We start from the raw sequence: 18633 nt of genomic DNA, 5'->3' as shown, positions 1-18633 counted from the left end.
GTACGCGTTAGCCTAAGACTGGCATTGATAAAGCACTGTCAAGCTCTAATCCTAAAGTGTATAGACTTGACTGAATGCCAAGAATAATACACATTTCCTTTCATTTTCAAGATTGTGGCGAACTTTCCCCATTTTTTTGGGGGGGTGGAGCAGGAAATGAATTATATTCTGAAACTGCAAAATGAGAGCAATTAATCTCCGCAGTTGTGTGTAGGCAGGGGGGACTATTTGTTGCATGACAGCCTGCTCTCAGAACTGGAAACAAAGTAGGTTGTTTGTGCCTTTTTATGTCCTCGTCCTAGTTTGCTTTAGGACAAGAGCATTTACCTCATGACGCTTATTTTTGAACTTTATACTGGAGGCAGTGTTCACATTCCATTCAGTGTTTTACAGCACTGAGAAGGGAGAATTAGTCAGCTGTTCTTTGTTTTTATTTCCCTGACTCTTGAACAGGGTCCAGGCTCGCTCCTGAGGTTTTTCATCTGGATCAGCCTGAATAAAACAGATTTTCTTGCAACTGAAAACCTTTTATTTGCAAAAGGTTATGACAACCGAAAGAAGCCAAGCTCCCCCAGTTTTTGTTTGGGGGCTGGGATGGGGAGTGGAACTGGCTTCCCGCTGTCCTGTTCACATTAAAGCGGGTTCGTAGAACACTTATTTAAAAACAAAACAAGAAATGAAAGCTATCATGTTTGTGCCTTGGCGGAGCATGCCAGGATGCTGTTGCTAAGATGATGCATGGTGATTCTGGCATAAATAGTTATTTGAGCAGGCCCTACCCTAAGGAGTTGAGTCCCAATCCTTTCTCTCCTGTATAGGAACAAATCCATTATTCTAAGGAGGCAGTGTTGTCTCTCGGTGCTGTTGTGTTGCTTTTTGAAAACGTTTTGTAAGTTAGTCCTTAAGTGGGATAATTGCTTTCAGCATTTGCAAGTTAAATGAAGAAAACTCTAATTAGATTTTATAAAGTGGCTTAGCGTGTTGAGAAGGCTTTTCATAAAGTATACTGTGTATTCACTTGGCGTTGCACAATTGAATTTCGTGTAGCGCTGACAAAACCAAAAAATCCTATTTGGCGTTGCTCGCTACTGGGCGCTTAAAGAATTGAAAGCCTGTTTTAGGTACTCCGAGCTACACAACTCTTTTCCTTTCCTTACCATCCCACCCTCATCAGGGCATTTATCTGGATTTTAGAGACCGGAGGAGTTGCATCAAGACCAGCCCGTTTGAGGAAGGGCATTAGAGTTGGGCTTAGAAGCTTGGTGTTTTGTAGCGCTTTAAAGCGGAGCCATGGCACGTACTGTTTAATCTGTCTTAGCCGTTATTATTCTGTGCTAATTGCACGGCGGTGCCGGGTGGCAGAGAGCCATTTTGTTCAGGTCCGTCTTAGCTCCGTGTGGGCGCTTTATTGAGTCCCACACAAACTGAACGGTGCCCGTACTTGGTAATCTTTGGTATTGTTTGGTGTCCTGTGGGTTAGAAATGTGATATGCTAATGCTTTACTATTGCCGTTGCAGCCTTGGCATGAGCGGAGGGACTGGCCAAAGCAGCATTAACACATCGCTCGCCATCTGAATAAGAACTTAGCCCGGTCACAAGCTTCTTTCACGTGTGGTTTCTGCAGCGTGCGTGCCAGGAGCTTCCTGATGAGAATTGGAAAGAGGCCCCAAAGCCGGTGTTTGTTCCGATCGTTTGGGCGCTGTTGTTGGATGTGACTTACTCGAGTCTGTTTTAACTAAGCTGAGCTCTTTTTAGTAATACCTCTACTGAATCAGTTGGTCGGTTCTTGAAGCTTCATCTGCAAAAACATAGCTCCCACATGCTAAGAACTTTGAAGACAGTTCAATGAAACTAGATCTAAAGAACGAGTGTTTAGTGAGAAGGCTTGCATTGATTTGGTATGACTTCAGATGACCACAGGAGCAGGCGATTGCAAGCTGGTCAAATCTGTTACTTGCCTTCTGGTCTGCTCAAGAAGATTTGGGCTTGTTTAATCTTCTCTTGTGGTTATCAGTGCACAGGTGAAACTGTCTATATTAGCTGCAGGTAGGTTTGGGAATGGCAGTTAGTATGCTCAGAGGTGTAGCAAGTACAATAGATACTTTTTGTGTGTCTGCAGTTTATTTTTGTTGATAAGGCCCAAATTTGAAGAAGGGTATAGAGATATCTGGGAAGATCGAGTCACCTTGGGATGTTAATGCTTGGATCATCAACCAGCCTACGTTTGGGCAGGAGGGGCCAAAAGGTTGTTCTCCTGCCGTCTAACCATCCTTGATCTCTTCAAGCATAACTTAAAAAGAGTCATGTCTGTTATGGTCAATTTTTTTCACTTGTTGCTTATAAGGGGTCAAGTTCCAGTTCTTGTGGAATCAACAAGCTCTTTCCCATTTGAATTTGGTGGGTCACTTTCTCCATGACAAGTTGTGGCAGCATGTTCTTTGTCTGCACAACAGGCTCGCTATTGTAACCACATGAAGTACACGTCTTTAAATGAACATTCGCAGCCGCCCACGGGCTCTTGATTCACTTAACCACATGTGCCTTGAAGTGTTTTATTCATTTTAAGTGTCTGCCCATTTCTGTCTTTGTAAATGGACTTTGTGTCCCTCTTTGAGGTGTATACTAAACATACTACAAGGACTTCCGTGGTCGAATTGAGTAGCTCTCAAGTGAACACAGATTTAGGCCTTTCTCCTGTCTCAAATGTCAAACCAGTGTCTACCGCTCTTTATTTACTCATATTAATAAACCTTGGGCAGGTTCCATGTGATCTTGTAAGTGGTATGCAGGCATAACTCCACTTTGAGAAAATATCATTAACTGGATGAAGTTTTCTATGTTACAAGCGAGAGTTCATGCTGTGACAGATTCTCCAAGTTGATGCAGTTGAAGTTCTTAAGTGAGCTTGAAGTGATGAAATTTCTGTGCCTGTGCAGATGAAATGATCAAACTCAAATCCTTTAGTAGCGCTTTAAAAAGGCAGATGCTACTTTGTGAGATGTGACCAGTACATAATTGAAGAAATAACATATTTTTTCCTGAACTCTTTTTGTATTTTAACATAGTTTTAGGGGCTGAAATCTGTATGTTGTATGCTTAGCCAGTGTAGTGCCTGTGCTGTCGATGGCAGTGGTTTGAAACTGGTATTTTATGTGCCAAATATCTCAGCCTTATGTCTGTACTCAGACAAATTTCAGTTGATGATGCAGCTCTTCAAGGCAAGGCAGGTGTGGAAATCGTGGAGATTTACTTCTGAAAGTGCCCAAGGCGTTATTTGAGCAAATCTGGTAGGATTTACTTCAGCCCATGAAGCATATAGAGGTTACAGAGTGCAGGGAGATACTTAAATCAGTGGTTTAATTAAAAAACTGCGGTGACCTCACACAGGTAGGTCTTAATGTTTCATCTCCAAGGCCGCTGTGCCAAGACAATATGTGGCCTTTGGCAGGGGAGCAATGACACATCCTCAAGTGTCCCAGCTGCGCAACCAGAGATGGGTTTTTTTTGCTGGGGTTACTTTCTTGTGAATCAGGAACAACCTTTGGGAATATACAGATGGGCGCTCTTTATGCAAAGAAACTACGTTTTGTGTTTGGAAAAGGGTCCTTTGGAAGGTGCCGTGTTTTATTTTCTAGGAACAAAGTTAAGTATGTTGCTGCCTTCTCTATCAGCTTCTTCCATGTGACCAAAGGCAATGAGTGAACTTTTGCTGCATTTCAGGATTTTATGCTTATATTTAACTTCAAAAAAGAAAATTATCTTAATTACCATGATGTAACTAATCCTCAAAACTGTAATCATAGCCAACATAATGCTTCATATTTACAAAATGTGAACAATTCAGTTCACCTCTTCAGCTTGTTGTTTGAGTTACTGTTAACAGTTTCCTGTAACTGTTCTTTAATCAAGAAATTGAATTCTACAACACGCATAGTAAAGTTTTGACTACAAGCATGTAATGTTTCCTTTCATATTTTATTCAACTTAGCGAAATGTATTCCGTCAGTGTATTTTAAATTTCAGTAACATGTTCAGTATCATTTTTTACGTGAAATGGTACAATAATGAAGATTTTGCTATAAAGACATGAAGCAAACGCTGCGCTGATTATTTGGTGTGGCATGACTACTTCTCTTCAACTGTAAGCCTTCTAATAAATGGTGACTTCTTACATCATTGCCTAATTGCATAATCTTTATTTTTCAATAGATTTTAATAGATTTTTTTTTCTTTCATATGTCAGACTTCTATACATATTACCTGTTTTTGTCACTTGAAATCGTATCGGTTTTAATGTTGTTTTTCGGACTGTCAAAGTTAGCTAGCCAGCCTTATTCTGGCATTCTCATTTATAAAGTGCCCAAATTATACAAACTAAGGCCAAATAAACTGCAGAACTTCTCTGTAAGCATGATGCCAGGTTATTTTTTGTCTGTTCTTTTGCAGATAAGACTTTGCGCATCTTGATTTGTAGTATTTTGGAGTACAGGAGTATCGTTCTTATGCTTCAAGATGAGTGTGTGAAGGGTCTCAAAATCAGATTTGGGAAGCAGAAAGGATGCTGCCCAGCACTGTGTAGCATCGTCATAATGTCATTAAATAAATCACTCCATGATTTAAGCCGAGCACTCCTGGATGGATGAGCACAATAATAATTTAAGTGTCCCTCCATGTTGCTCTTGTAGATCATAATTCAAGGCAGTTTTGCCTTCCGTGGGAAACTTGCTTGGAGTTGGAGGCTGGAAGGGCTGTATCTATTTGTGAAGGACAGGGAGCGCTTTTGTTACCTTCAAAGACCCGTTACGAGATACGATTGCTTGTGGGAGTCTCTGGTTATGATCTGTTAGAAAACAGCCTATTAATAAAACAGAGGCTCTTGTAATAGAGCGCTTCTTAATCTTCTTTCTGTGTAGATATTTATAGGCTGTGACATCTTAATTTGCCTCTTCTGTGCATCAGCTTCTGTTATTTTTGAAAGATCAAGTAGCTTTCACACGCCCCTGAGAATCGCTTCTGGAAGAAACAGTCTGTTTTCTAAGGAATCTTGTAAAAAGCATTCAGAGTCATAAGTTTGTTGTTAAAAAAATGTGTTATGGTTTTTACTGGTGTCTTTCTAAAAGACAAAGTATGGAAGGTCCTGTTAGGTATATACTTTTATACAAATTGTGTATTTGTCTGATTACGAGCAGATTTTCTTGAAATCTCAAAGGCTTTCCAGTTGCTGATAGTTCTTATTTGCCCTTAGTGTGCAGTGACCTACCTGCAGCAACATTAAATAAATTATTCTCTTTGTTTTTGTGGTTGTTTTCTTCACTAGAGCGGTCCTAGTGCCCGATCCTGTCACAAGATGTGCATCGACATCCAGCGAAGGCAGATCTACACGCTGGGACGCTATCTGGATTCCTCCGTGAGGAACAGCAAATCTCTGAAAAGCGACTTCTATCGCTACGACATTGACACCAACACGTGGATGTTACTGAGCGAGGACACTGCGGCGGATGGAGGCCCAAAGCTGGTGTTCGATCATCAGGTCGCCTACACTGATACTCTGAGCGCGAGTTCTCAATGTTTGCAAATCGATTTTGATCGTAGCCTCCTGCGATTTCAAGTGCTGGACCAGGTCTCATCGCAGTGATCTGGACTTAGTTAAATTCTAATAGCGTTTCTGTCTAATGGCACTGGCCGCTGGAGTTCTGATCAAACCGAGTCAGGAGAATCATAAAAACCATTACAAACTAATTAATTTTATTAAGACCCGTTTTATTAAAGCTCAAAGCACAGTCCACCTGGTTTTAATTGGTTTTGTTGAGCTCGGTTTGCAGATCTGCCTACTTGGAAGGGCGTTGGGGAACAACTTGCAAAGCTGTGTGTGGTACGTTCAGAAAAATACTAAAAGCAAACTGCATAAATGGGGCCAAGATGGTCAGGATTCTTTGAAAATGGAGTATCTTGTAAAATTTGGAGAACATGTTTACTTTGTAGAGATTGAAAGACCTTCAAGGAGTGGTGACTAGTCTTTTAAAAAGCCACACCTGTCCGTGTGTTCAAACGGAATACTTTTTAAATTTATATTGTATTTTTAATGACTTTTGTGTACTTGAAAAAGGGGTTTTTTTTCTTAATTGACTTATAAAGTGTGGCCAAGAAGCAGCACATCAATACTAATTTTTAAAGCAGCTCGAGAACTGCTTTTATTGGTACTCGCTGTTTCGTAACTAAAGCTGTTGCTTGCCAGCACAATATGCGTTTCTGCTGACACCAATATTAAAGATACGTGTTGCCTGCAGAACGGAAAACAATCAGTCTTTCTGTTCTATTAATAACAAATACCAGTCTCCCAGGTGTTGGGGAAAAGGCAAAAGTAAATGGTCAGCTGGCAAGGATACTCTGGGTACCTTGTTTGCCTGCTTCTGAAATTGTTTCTTCTTTTCCCCTGCTGTCTCTTAGGAAAGAATGTCCTCCCTGAATTCTTTATCAATCTGCAGCTCTTCCTCTTCTCTCCCTCAGTGCCTGCTGCGAGAACCATTTTTGTTTAACCTTCACAAAAATGTGCTGCCCAAGTGTTGTGTGTAGGCTTTGCTGAGTAGTGTCTCTATCTTAGTGTAATCTTGTCTGTGGTTTGGGGTTTTTTTTTGTTTTCTTTTTTCCCCCCGCCCCTGGTGTTTTGTAACCCTCTGCGTTGCACTGTGGCAGAAAACATCACCTGGAGTCAGGGAGTTTTGATTTATACTGCAGCGCATCTCCTTGTGTTGTAAACTGAATTCAGACTCTGGGGATAAACATGTTTTTGCTGCAGGCTCATCAAAAATACTTGGCCACGTTATGGCCCTACTTTATGTTGAAGTAGTGTGGGTAACAGTAAATATATACTTGGAATGGAATCTGAGTAATAAATTGCAGACTGGTTTTGGACCGGTTGAGTGGCAGTCAGTAAATTTAGCCGTGATTCTGAATTTTTCCCTTGCATAGCCACTGTCAAAGGTGATACTCTAACTTTCTGGCAGAATTGGCTACAGATCCTGGTGAAAGACTCTGAAATATTTTTCCCTATCATCAGCAGCTAGAAGCAAGTTTTTTAGGTGATGAAGGGTGCATGTAGTCTTTTATTCTTTTGCTTATTAAATAGTAAGTTAAATTAGACTCACTTTTAACATAAAGGAACAGTTTTCTGAGATTAATACCTGTCAACCATGAAGACAGGTGTGTTCTTTTCTGCTCATGAGAGGTTCAGGAGATGTGCAGATTATCAGCGAACTTACTCGGTATCACTTGCAGGGGAGGGATGTTTAATCTTAAAATGTTCAAGTCTTAATGCGATGACTTAAAACGGCTTCTCTCATTCTTACAGATGTGCATGGATTCTGAAAAACACATGATATACACCTTCGGAGGCAGAATTCTGACCTGCAACGGCAGCGTTGATGACAGCAGAGCCAGCGAACCTCAGTTCAGTGGGTTGTTTGCTTTCGACTGCCAGTGTCAGACGTGGAAACTTCTGAGAGAGGATTCCTGTAATGCCGGACCCGAGGATATCCAGTCCCGAATAGGACACTGTATGTTGTTCCATTCTGTAAGTATCCCCACTGCACTTTGATTCATGATGCCTGACATTGAGGAGAACGTCTGGTTTTGATTTCTCTTGCAAGTTTGAAGCTCTTTAATCTCCCAAGTGGTGTGTTGTCTCGCTTGATTTTTATGTTCACTGACATTCTGATGTGGCTTTGGAAAGTGCAGGTGGTATTAATTCAAGTCTTGGAGCTTTCACTACTTTGAATAAAATTTTAAGTAAAAAGCAAGGTGAATTTTAAATAGTTGTTTTTAATTGAATAATGAAAAATAGATCCAAAAGCTATGATTTAATTTGATCTAAAGCGTTTTTTTAAGTTGGTAGAGCAACTTAGAGACTTCTGGGCTAGTAAATCCCCATTGTTGTTACTAGAATGTTAAACTTGGCTAGTGCAGGGGCTTACTGGGTGTGATTAGAGATGCACAGGCCTCATATTCCTCTGTGTTGAGCACCCAGCTGCTGCTTGTTGTCTCGAGCAGCTGTTAACAGCTGGGCACAGCTGGCATTATGGGCACTTCATCCAGAGCCTGATGGAAAGGCAGAGGGATTGGGGGAGAAGGGGCTGTGTAGCGCTTTATTTAGTATTGGGTATTAAAAGAAAAAAAAAAAAAAAAGTCTTCCATTGCCTTTCCAGTTGTGCTCATCAACCACATGTTTGCTTAAGTGCAGAACGGAGGAACTGGGGAGTGTTTTGCTGACATTAAATTCTGCCTTGGCAGTGTGGAGAAGAGAGTTAAAATTATTATTGTGGGATTTAAGCGTGTACTGATACCACCAATCGAAAACTGACCAGTTTGAACAACTTACTGAGTTTTTCTCTTTCCCTTTTAAATGAAAAATCAGAATTTTTATAGTGAATACTCTGCTTTCAGAGCTTTCAACTTCATTTTTGTTTTGAATGGCTTTCTAAAATCTGGTCGAAAACATGTTGCTGCACAAAGTTCTGCACAGATACCAGAGGATTTTCCAAGTATATGTCTATGGTAAATGTAAGAATACAGGTTTCTGTAAGCACAGTTTATGGAAGGTCAGGTCCTTTGCTGTTTTCTTAACCATTTGAAAGAAAAATAATCTGCCTCTTACGGACTTTCCACTTGGCAAACTTGAAAGAAGTAATAAACCTGTTATTCTTGGCTTGCTGCTTGCCATTTGCCTGCTCTGAGTTTAGTAATGTGCTCATACCTGGATAATTTCTCTTACAGTTCATCTTTTGTTCTTTTCTCTGTGTGGTTTTTTTTTTTAACAGCAAAGTTATGATCTAATGGCTTTTAGATGTGAAGACTGTTAATTTTTTAATATTAAACTTGAAAAACATATTGCTCTTCTAATGTGCTGAAGTTATCGCTTCATCTGGCAAAGCTACAGTAGTTAACTATGTAAAATCTGCCTGGTCACTCGAGCTGAAACTCTGTGTCAGATCCAGGTTTGTGGTTTCATGTAGATTGTGAAAATGAAGTCTTTAAAATTGCATTTGTAAGAGGCTGTGATGCCTTAATGGTTTAGTTCTTGAAACTGAGAAATCATTAATTCAAGAATCCAGAAGACTGAGAATCCAGTCGAGAATTCTCAAGTTTTTTTTGAGTTTGAGAATGACAAACTGTTCTGCATAATTGCTACCTGTTAATCTTCGCAGAAATGGAGGTAAAAGATATTTACCAGATAAAGATTGGTGGATCTGATAGTTAAAGCATGAGTTTAAGCTGAGAAGAAACATATCTACTACTCTTTGATTCATTAATGTTTTTGTTAGTGATCACATTGGCCAATGTAATTTCTTGAGCTTCATAAAGACATATTTGTTTTTCTCCATTCTAGAAAAATCGCTGCTTATATGTATTTGGTGGCCAGAGATCGAAGACTTACTTGAATGACTTCTTCAGTTATGATGTAGACAGCGATCACGTGGACATCATATCAGACGGCACTAAGAAAGATTCAGGGATGGGTAAGAGTGTAACTACATATTCATTTCTTCAAATATATTGTTAAGTAGGTGAAAGGGCAGTGTCAGTGTCCTGTGGTATCAGGTTTGCATCCTTAACTAGCCCTACGTACTCAAGTCAACTCCACAGTATATAGGTTAAACTTGCGCCAGCTCTTTTGTCCTTCCCGTTATTTGACACTCACCATCTTCAGCATAATACAAATAATTGATGCATGAAACCACATAGCCCCTTAAAAGGGAAAAAAAAAATGAGCAAAATAAGAACTTAAAAAATCTCATTTGAAAATTCAGCGAAGGCAAAAAGAAAAAAAGGCCGACAATATAGTTTTCTTTAAACCAATGAAGGAGAAAGCATTTTTTTTTTTTCTTTTTAGTTTTCATCAAGTGAAAGATGCCATAAAATAGAAATAATCTGCTTGGTTTGAGATGCAGAAAGGCAGTTAAGATGCTCAGAGACATAGAATTGGAGTAGAGGGACTCTATTTTGCCTGGCAGGAGCTGACCAGAAATATGAGACCTGTTGTCCTGTAATTCTCATAATGAATTATCAGGGAGGGGCAAAAAAAAATAGGAGCAAGACTTCAGTCCTGTTTGGTTCATACTATTGGAGTTATATATACAGGGCATTGTCCTGTATGCCAGAAACCTTTAAAAACACTGAAAAGGTGGTGTAACACAACCATAAAGAACTGATTTTTATACCTCTTCTCCTCACGACATTGGAAGAAAAGGACATTCTTCTCTAAAAGGATTTCTGCATGTATAAGCACATCATTTTCCTGTCTTGCAAATATCGTGATTTTCAGCATACAGCTCAGAAGTGGAAAGTTGTGTTGCAGTGTGTACCACTAGAGGAGAGAAGTTATGAATATTTCTCATATTATGTGTATTTAGTCCCAATCTTGTTTTCTCTTCTTCCAGTTACCAAAATCCCAGGAAGCTAATTTATCTCGAATTTAGGCTGGCTTCCTTATTTCGATCAAGCTTAATTTTTAGCAAATAATTTTGCTTAACTTTTGAAGTGAATTATTGATGGGTATAAGTTATTGTTTGCTCGTTAATTTAGTTATGCCGATGAAGGAGAATGAGTACCTGAGCTCCTGTTCTCTGGAGTTGTTTATTTACCTGAGTGCTTCCAAGAAAGAACCAGCTTGTATTGTTGACAGTCTCCTTTATTAAGGTGCCTGCATGTTGCCTGATGCTGCTCTACACACACCCACGCACCGTTAGTTGTCCTTAGAGCTTTTAAAGAATTGATTTTTTTTTTTTTTCAACCCCTATGAAATTGCTAGCGTTCTGCCATTTTGCTTTTTCAAAACTACATTTCTTTAAAGCTGGAAGCCTTAAAATATGCGGCTTTAAGCTGATACCTCTGTCTGTGTAAGATTTAACGATACGGAGCTTGTCTTATGTCTGGAGGAAACACTGAGCTCTTCTCAGCAACCACAAGGGTTTGGTTAAGCAAATGAGACTCTAATATTTAGCTCTCCTCCCCATTCCCACAGGCCCCAAAGTGGTGAATAGTAGATCTTGTAAGTAAATGACTCATTGGAAATAATTCACAAGTAGATTTTCAGTTTACTGTTCTCCTGTGTGGAGAAAGTAAACAGACAGATTAGAATTTTTCCTTTGCTTTTGAAACAAAATGCGAGGATTATTTGCATTTTAACAGGAAGAGAACAAAATGCCTGTTACATTCAGACAGCAAATGCTGACAGCGCTATTTTCACCCCAAAAAGCAAGTCTTTATTGTGCTCTTGTTAGGTGGTGATATACCATTTTGATCTGTATGAACAAAGTGATTCCCTGACCGGTCGCTGTGAGGTTTTAAGCTGCTTGGTGCGATGAGTCAAGTTGAGGATGCCTGACCTAAATGTTCCTATAAAGTCCCATGATTACATTTTGTTCCTGGCTCGCATGTGGCATTCAGTTCTATTCTTAGTTGAGCTATTTTGATTTTTACCCTTTCCAAAAGAACTTAATTGTGCATTTGTTTAAATTTTTTTTGTTAGAGTAGTGAGAAGATTTTTTTTTAAAAGTAGTGAAACGGATAGTTAAGGATTATCAGTAATATGGAGTTGTTGCAGTGCTAGAAAGCTATGGTAACAATATGTTGGTTTTGCTGCTCTCATTTTCTGGATATGAGATATTTATGCTGTTTAGTGTTTCTTTGCTTTCAGTTGTGCTTTTGATGTTGATCCTGGAACCAGTTCCTTGTATAGATTATGTGTTTGAGAGAATATTAGATGAAAAGTATCACGTGTAGTTTCTTAATTTGGAGTAAAGGCCAATAATTGTATCAAGTTTAGATGTATTTTCATTTTGGGGAAGAGTTCAAAGTTGACCAAGGTATAAATTCTGCAAGATTTGCATGCAGATTTGCCTGCTAAAAATGTCTCCTGACTCGATCTGCTTTGAACATGGGTAAACCTTGCAGCGCTTCATCCCTGGCAAATTTGCCAGTGAACACGATTGCTTTCTCCAACTCATTGCATCAAAAAACTTGGTGTTTTCTCTTTGCCGTCAAAGGAGGGCACTACAGTGAAATGAGGCCTGGTTGTCTTTGTTGCTACATGGTAAGTGCTAGGAGCAAGAGATTTGTTAGTTCAGCTGGACAAAATGAGACTCAGGAAAATAAATGCAGCTGTGATAATGAGTTGGATGTGAAGAGAGGCAGTGGTGGTACAAATTGGTGGAAGTGTAGTCCAGTTGAGTAGAGGCAGTGGTTGCAGGAGAGGCAGAAATGTGTATGTTGATGGAGCAGTCATATACTTTTAATTACTTAAACACCCCAAAACAACACACAACCAACAACAGCAAAAAAACCACCCAACCCAACATGCATATTGCAGAGTGTATCTCTGAAGCATACACATGGTCTAGAGGTGCAACCAGTACCAGATGTATTCAAAACATCCTCTACTCTGCCCTGGTGAGGCCACATCTGGAGTTTGGTGTCCAGGTCTGGGCTCCTCAGTTTAAGAAGAATAAGGGAGGGAGTCCAGTGGTGAGCTACAAAGTTGCTGAGGAGTCTGAAGCATATTTCTGATGAGGAGAGACTGAGAGAGCTGGGGCTGTTCAGCCTGGAGAAAAGAAGCTGAGAGGGGATCGCATCAATGGTTATAAATATCTCCAGGGTGAGTGTCAAGAGGATGGACCAGACTCTGTTCAGTGGTGCCCAACGACAGGATGAGGGGCAACGGGCACAGACTGAAGCACAGGAGGTTCCATCTGAATATGAGGAGAAACTTCTTTCCTTTGAGGTGCCAGAGCCTGGACCAGGCTGCCCAGAGCGGTTGTGGAGTCTCCTTCTCTGGAAACATTCAAACCCGCCTGGACACATTCTTGTGTGATCTGCTCTGGTGACCCTGCTTTAGCAGGTGGTTTGGACTGGATGATCTCCAGAGGTGCCTTCCAACCCCAACCATTCTGTGGTTCTGTGATTGACAACTTGCCTGACTGGCTTAGCACACAATCCATGACTAATCACAGACAGTCATTTGAGGTCTGAGGGAGCTCATGAGAACACTCGTGGTCAAGGTTCCTGTGATAATCCTCTTTGGGCCAGACGCAGGTTGTGTACCAGAGCTGTTGGGCAGAGTGAGAAGTTCCTTCTGCAAGAGCATCAACCTCATCTTACATCCCTTGGCATCAAGTAACTTCCAAAGTCAAATGAGAACCAGCCTTAAACGTTATTGTTGCTCATTTTAATGATGAAGTAGTTCTTGTGGGCAAACTGGCAATATTTTCCAGCTACCAGTGCAGTTCCCAGGTCTCTGGCTGGTGCTGGTTCTGGATACAGAACTGAGCACCTGATGGACGGGAGGGTTGGTGGGTAAGGACCACGGACAGAGGCGGCACAGCCCGGGCTGGGAAACCCTGATTTAAAACAAGACATTGTCAGCAAAACAGCAATTAAAATAGAAAGCACAGCTAGCCAAGCATGGCCAGGATCCAACTCAGATGAGCAGTCCAAACATCCCATTTTGATTGTCTTTGTGACACCTGATGTGTTTTGCCCTTTGTTCAGTTTCAGGTCTATCTTGCCGGGGCCAGCATGTCCCTTGCCATGGAAGCGCTTTATTTTGTGAGGGACCTTATGTGCTTTTCATCCTGTGAGGTGCTTCTCAGACCAATCTCAAAAATCCTTTGCAATGATGAGGAGAAGAGCAGGCAGTCACCAGATCCTAAGGATGCTTTACAGAGATGGCATAGCAGCAGAATTCCATTCAGATTCTTAGCTGACCTGTTTTTTTCCAAAATCTTATTTAAGCTTTGAGAAAGAACTGTTGGATATCGGGTTGTTGCTTTTTCAACATGACAACCAAACTGTTCAAATGGTCTCCTTAGTTGCTCCTCGGCTGACTGCCAAACGCAGTCTCATCATGAAAAATCCAAGAGGATAATTATTATCTTGCTGTGTCAACAGCTGGCCTGCATGCAATCTCTATCACTCATCAAGCTTCGCTCCATTAAAGTTCAGGGGAGGTGCTGCTTCAGTTTTATAGGGTTTACAAGTAGCGCTATGGAGTAACTTGCTGAGTTACCACTTTTTTAAAATTAATCCATCAGGGAGGTGCCAGGTTCTGGCGAACAGCAATATCCATGTGATGTAGATTTCTCCTATTTTTTTTAGTCATGAAGCATCACAAGAAGGGAGAACACTTGCAAGTCACTTGTGGGATTAACAGTAACGTGTTCTGAGAGTTTTGTATCTTAGGTGGCACTAAAAGGTTGCCGATGAACTTGCTCAATTATCCTTCAGAAGTGGTCTGTAGACTGCAAGTTTCGTGTCATTGTTTTGCCAGTGCTGTTTCAAAGCATGTTTAAAAACGTGCCATAGTATCCTCTCAAATGAGAGCGATGATATTTAATTTCCAGACTTCCATCTAGTACTATGAGAACCACATCTGTGTGAACTCCGATTTACTGCTTTGCAGACTTTGCCTGTGTGTTGTAAAAACTGTTTTCTTGCTTTAGATGCTGGCAGCAGCCAACACTGTGCTTGAAACAACTGTAGCTGTTTGCACATACAAGCCAAAAAAAATATTCAGCTTGCTGAAATGATCACTATGATCAAATAAATGCCCGTAAGTAGGGACTGTGTTATGTGTAAATGGAAATTACACTTTACAGGGTTACACAGCATCTGATTGAGGCTTTCTCAAGAATTACTACTTGTTTATGTAACTGGCTGCTAACTTAAAGCCTGTGTGGCTGAATATTGTTTTCAAATACTGAGGCTGTGAGCTTTTAATTTTTGCCATATAAAAATAAATGAAGATGTTAAGTTCTGGAGAGAGGATTCAGACCTCTTATTTTCAATTAGTTGCTGCCCTTCTACCCTGGACTGGTTAATGAGATTATGGGGAGGAAAAAAATGCAGCGACACAAGAAAAGCATTCACCATGTACTAGACTTTTTGGGATTGGATTGTGTTTAGTAATGTCTCTCTACAGCTTTTCCTCTTCAATCAGTAATGTATTGTCGTAGGAGCCAAGTTAATATCGCATAGCGACAGGCGGGTGCTGTGTTCAAAACAACCAGGGCTGAGTCCTCAGTTGCTGCTTTATGTCCTTCTTGCTGCCCTGAGTGATCGCCAGGCCCAACAGCGCTCTGAATGGTGCGAAATCGGTGGAGATTTGCTCCAAAGCTGATTTACATCTATATTTATGCGAGTGAACTTCCATGGAGCCATCCTCAAGACTTTATGTACCCCTTGGATCCACTATGTTGCAAATAATTGTTCTTGCAGGGCACTGGCATCACCCCTTGTTTATGACTTTCTGCTCAGAGTCTTAAAATTTTAAAAAAATATATATATCCTAAGCACTCAGTTACTGTCACAGGTTTGCTTTTGTCTCCCATGCAGAATTAAATTTCCCTTCCCAACGCACATTTTGTTCACTAAATATCCCCAGTACTTTTCACAAGTTTACAGCCCGTGTCCCTCTCTAATATGCTGACTGCAATCATTTGAATTAGATCCAGCGCTTGCTGCAAGTTCGCTGCGCTTGCAGATCATGAATCTCTCTTACCCTCTAGTGGAAGCGTTTGTCAGTCCTGAGGATTTTTTGTAGCCCTTTTGCTCTGTCAAGGATCAGACTCCTTTGGTAAATGTTGGGGTTTTTTTGGATGTTTCTGTTGTGCTCAAAATATCACAGCATCTCCCTCTTGCTGTGTAGTAGCTTGACTTATTTTCTGTTTATTTTCAGGGACTTGTTTACCAAATTTGTGTTGTCTTATGTTTGGTTTTTTTAATCATATTACATCTAACTTTCTAGTTCTGTCGTCTTCTGCAGAAGACTAGATGTGAACTTTGTCTAGCCTAAGGCACTACTTAAATATGATTTCTACACGGCTGGTTGAATAGGTCAAAGAGCTTTATGTAAGTTGCTCCTCATCTTAGGCCCTTACTAAATATTGGGATATATATATTTTTTTCATCTATTAATTTTCTAGACTTTCTGTATTTCAAGCAGTCTCAAGAAGAGGTTAATTTACAGCTGGGGGAAGCCTGAAATTACTTGACCTGAATTTGGTTTTGCGAATAAATCCTATTCTTCTTATCAAGAGCGAAAAAACAGGGGTGCTGAACTTTGTTGGTTTTCCCCTCCTTCATTATTTAAATAATAATTTAAGCTTCAGGAAATCGAGCATAAACTAGATACAAAATTCATTTACCAACATTTCAGGAGGAGGGATGGGATTTCCGTAGACAATTTTCATATGCTTTCGCTGTCAATGGTAATATAGCAGCCATATTCCTCACGGTTATAATAGTTTTCATTTCAATGAGCCTGAGGTATTAATGCTCTGAAGACTTCCATGCTTTTTTTCTAAAAACCCAGTGTAGTCCTGAATGTTCAAAGCAGCAGATAGGGTTGCAAAGACATTTTCCATGTACATTCGCATTACTGATCAAATTTAGATTTCGATTCTCCTGCCAGAAATGTCTCAAATATGCCTTGAATATTTTTCACCTTTTGGGTGAATGATTTAGTCCATGACTATACAAGCAAACACATTACATGTTACTTTTCAAAAGTTAACGACATTTAGTTTATAATTGTCTTTTTGTTCTCAATTTCCTTACGGAGCGACTTTCACAGTTCTCATTAGTCTTATTTTAAAACTTCCTTGTGGTTTGTAGCTAAAACAAGGTATGTGGTGGTTGTGCCAGCATTGTTCCCTGCTTTTTATTTTTTTTTTCCTCTGCCACCCATTTGCTTATAAACTGGATTAATTGTCATTTGAAACTTGGAGGGCTCCAAAGGCTCTGCCTCCTGCTTTTTCATAAAACCATAAGGAAGGGTTTTGTCAGCAGGACTCTGAGAATGAATTCTCTTAATGTATTTCATTTTCTACTTTACATAAGAATTAAGCACTTTTTTTTTTAAAGAAACATTTGGATTTTTTTTGGCTTTGCTGAACATTTCAACAGGGGCTCGAACTGTAGAAAACCAAATGCTGCTCAGAATTTTTTAATTGATGTTTATTACTTTCTTGGCCTGCCAAATGAAAAGGTTGAAGAATGAGACCAAAACCTATTACAGAATGGGCTTGCAAGATACCATTTTATGTGTTCTTTAACAGCAATATTAAAGGGTTTATTAGTGTAAGGCTTGTCTTCTGGGCCCTGTGTGCAATTCACAGTTAATTGCAGGGAAGACTTTGCAAAATACAAGAGTCCTGAGAATTTTTCATGCCAAAATCTTGATCGAAGGCCAGGAACCTTTACCAGCCTTTGTAAACTGACCCAGAAAGAGAAATGAGACAAACAGGATCTGTAAACAAAAAAATCACGTGCTCTTCACAGATACATTTTGGAAGGATGGTTGCCTAGGGAAACAGGAAGTGGGGAATTATACAACAAACAAAAAGGGCTGCCAAACAAATTTGCTGACCTTTTTTTTTTCTTTTTTTTTTTTTTCTGGGGAATTATGATGAAACCTGCTGGAATCCTCAGTATTTCACCATATTTCTAAATCTGAAGGTGGAACACAAGACTAGCTTGGTGATTATACCACAACTCTTTAGAAAATACAAAAATCTCCCTTGACATCTTGGTCCTAAAGGAAGCAACGCAAGGTTGTGAGCTGTGTAATCTTGAGTTCATCTTGAATATTTTTGAGTTTCCCAGCTTTTGCAGTGAAGCTTTCTGGAATCTGCTTCTTTTTACGGTTGAGATAGTAACGAAATCACTCGTATCTACAGGGATCACCCAGCTCTATCTTGAGGCTGTTTAATCCTCATTTCTGAGCTGGTTGTCTCCCAAATAGTTCTGCCCATATGTTTCCCTAGGAAACGGCAGCTCTCAGAATGGTTTTTTTACTTTCCAAGGGTCACAAATAGGAAGAGAATTGGAGAATTTGTGTTAGACTTTCCCTTACCAAGGAGTCAGCCCCTGGGTGATCCTGCTTCTTTTCTCTCTCACCCCACTTTGGAGGGCATGTGCAAGAAGCAAATAGTTTTTCTTAGTGATTTCCACACGCCTCCTGTTTTGAGGTGTGCCGTTGCAGTTTTAAATTGTGGTAAATAATATCATCGTGGAGGGGAGGTCATAGGAAATACCAGCTGGGCATCACTCAGTCTGTCGGGTTCGGTTTTATATGAGAGATGAAGAGTTGAAGGTAATTAAAAAGAAAATTGGGAAACTAGGTAGTGAGGCTAAACTTAAGATGCTCTTTATCCCAGAATAATGAAGAGGTAGTTATGTGAAATCTCATGCTTGTACCATGGATATTAGAAAATCTGCGGAATTGTGGAGGGAGAGAAATCCATTTGTCTGATGCTTGGATCCTTTCCTGTATCTTCTGGTGGGTTTTTGGGTTTTTTTTTTTGTTTTTGTTATTTAGTGTGTAACTTTTCTTTTTTTGTCAGTTCCAATGACAGGTTTCACTCAAAGGGCTACAATTGATCCCGAACTGAATGAAATCCACGTCTTATCGGGGCTCAGTAAAGACAAGGAGAAGCGGGAAGAGAATGTAAGGAATTCCTTCTGGATTTATGACATCGTGAGGAACAGCTGGTAAGTCAATGAAAGGGGCGCTGTTTCTGACACCTACACTGGCTTTCTTTAGAAAGCAGTCCTACATGATCCTGTCTCCCAGATAACTC

The 18633-nt window shown here is 40.1% G+C and overlaps 1 protein-coding gene across 2 annotated transcripts in view; it reads left to right on the top strand.

Annotated features, from left to right (window-relative positions):
- Nucleotides 1-18633, top strand: part of MKLN1 (muskelin 1) — a 108386-nt gene that overhangs the window by 64374 nt on the left and 25379 nt on the right. For both annotated transcript variants that reach the window (XM_065636328.1, XM_065636338.1), the window contains exons 10-13: nucleotides 5319-5531; nucleotides 7350-7571; nucleotides 9384-9513; nucleotides 18397-18544. In XM_065636328.1, the coding sequence (XP_065492400.1) occupies nucleotides 5319-5531; nucleotides 7350-7571; nucleotides 9384-9513; nucleotides 18397-18544 (713 nt within the window). The remainder of the gene's footprint in view (nucleotides 1-5318; nucleotides 5532-7349; nucleotides 7572-9383; nucleotides 9514-18396; nucleotides 18545-18633) is intronic.

The sequence above is a fragment of the Caloenas nicobarica genome, chromosome 1, assembly GCF_036013445.1.
Source record: "Caloenas nicobarica isolate bCalNic1 chromosome 1, bCalNic1.hap1, whole genome shotgun sequence".
Classification (NCBI taxonomy): Eukaryota; Metazoa; Chordata; class Aves; order Columbiformes; family Columbidae; genus Caloenas; species Caloenas nicobarica.
The sequence above is the reverse complement of the archived record's forward strand: the minus strand, read 5'-3'. Positions and strand labels throughout refer to the sequence as shown.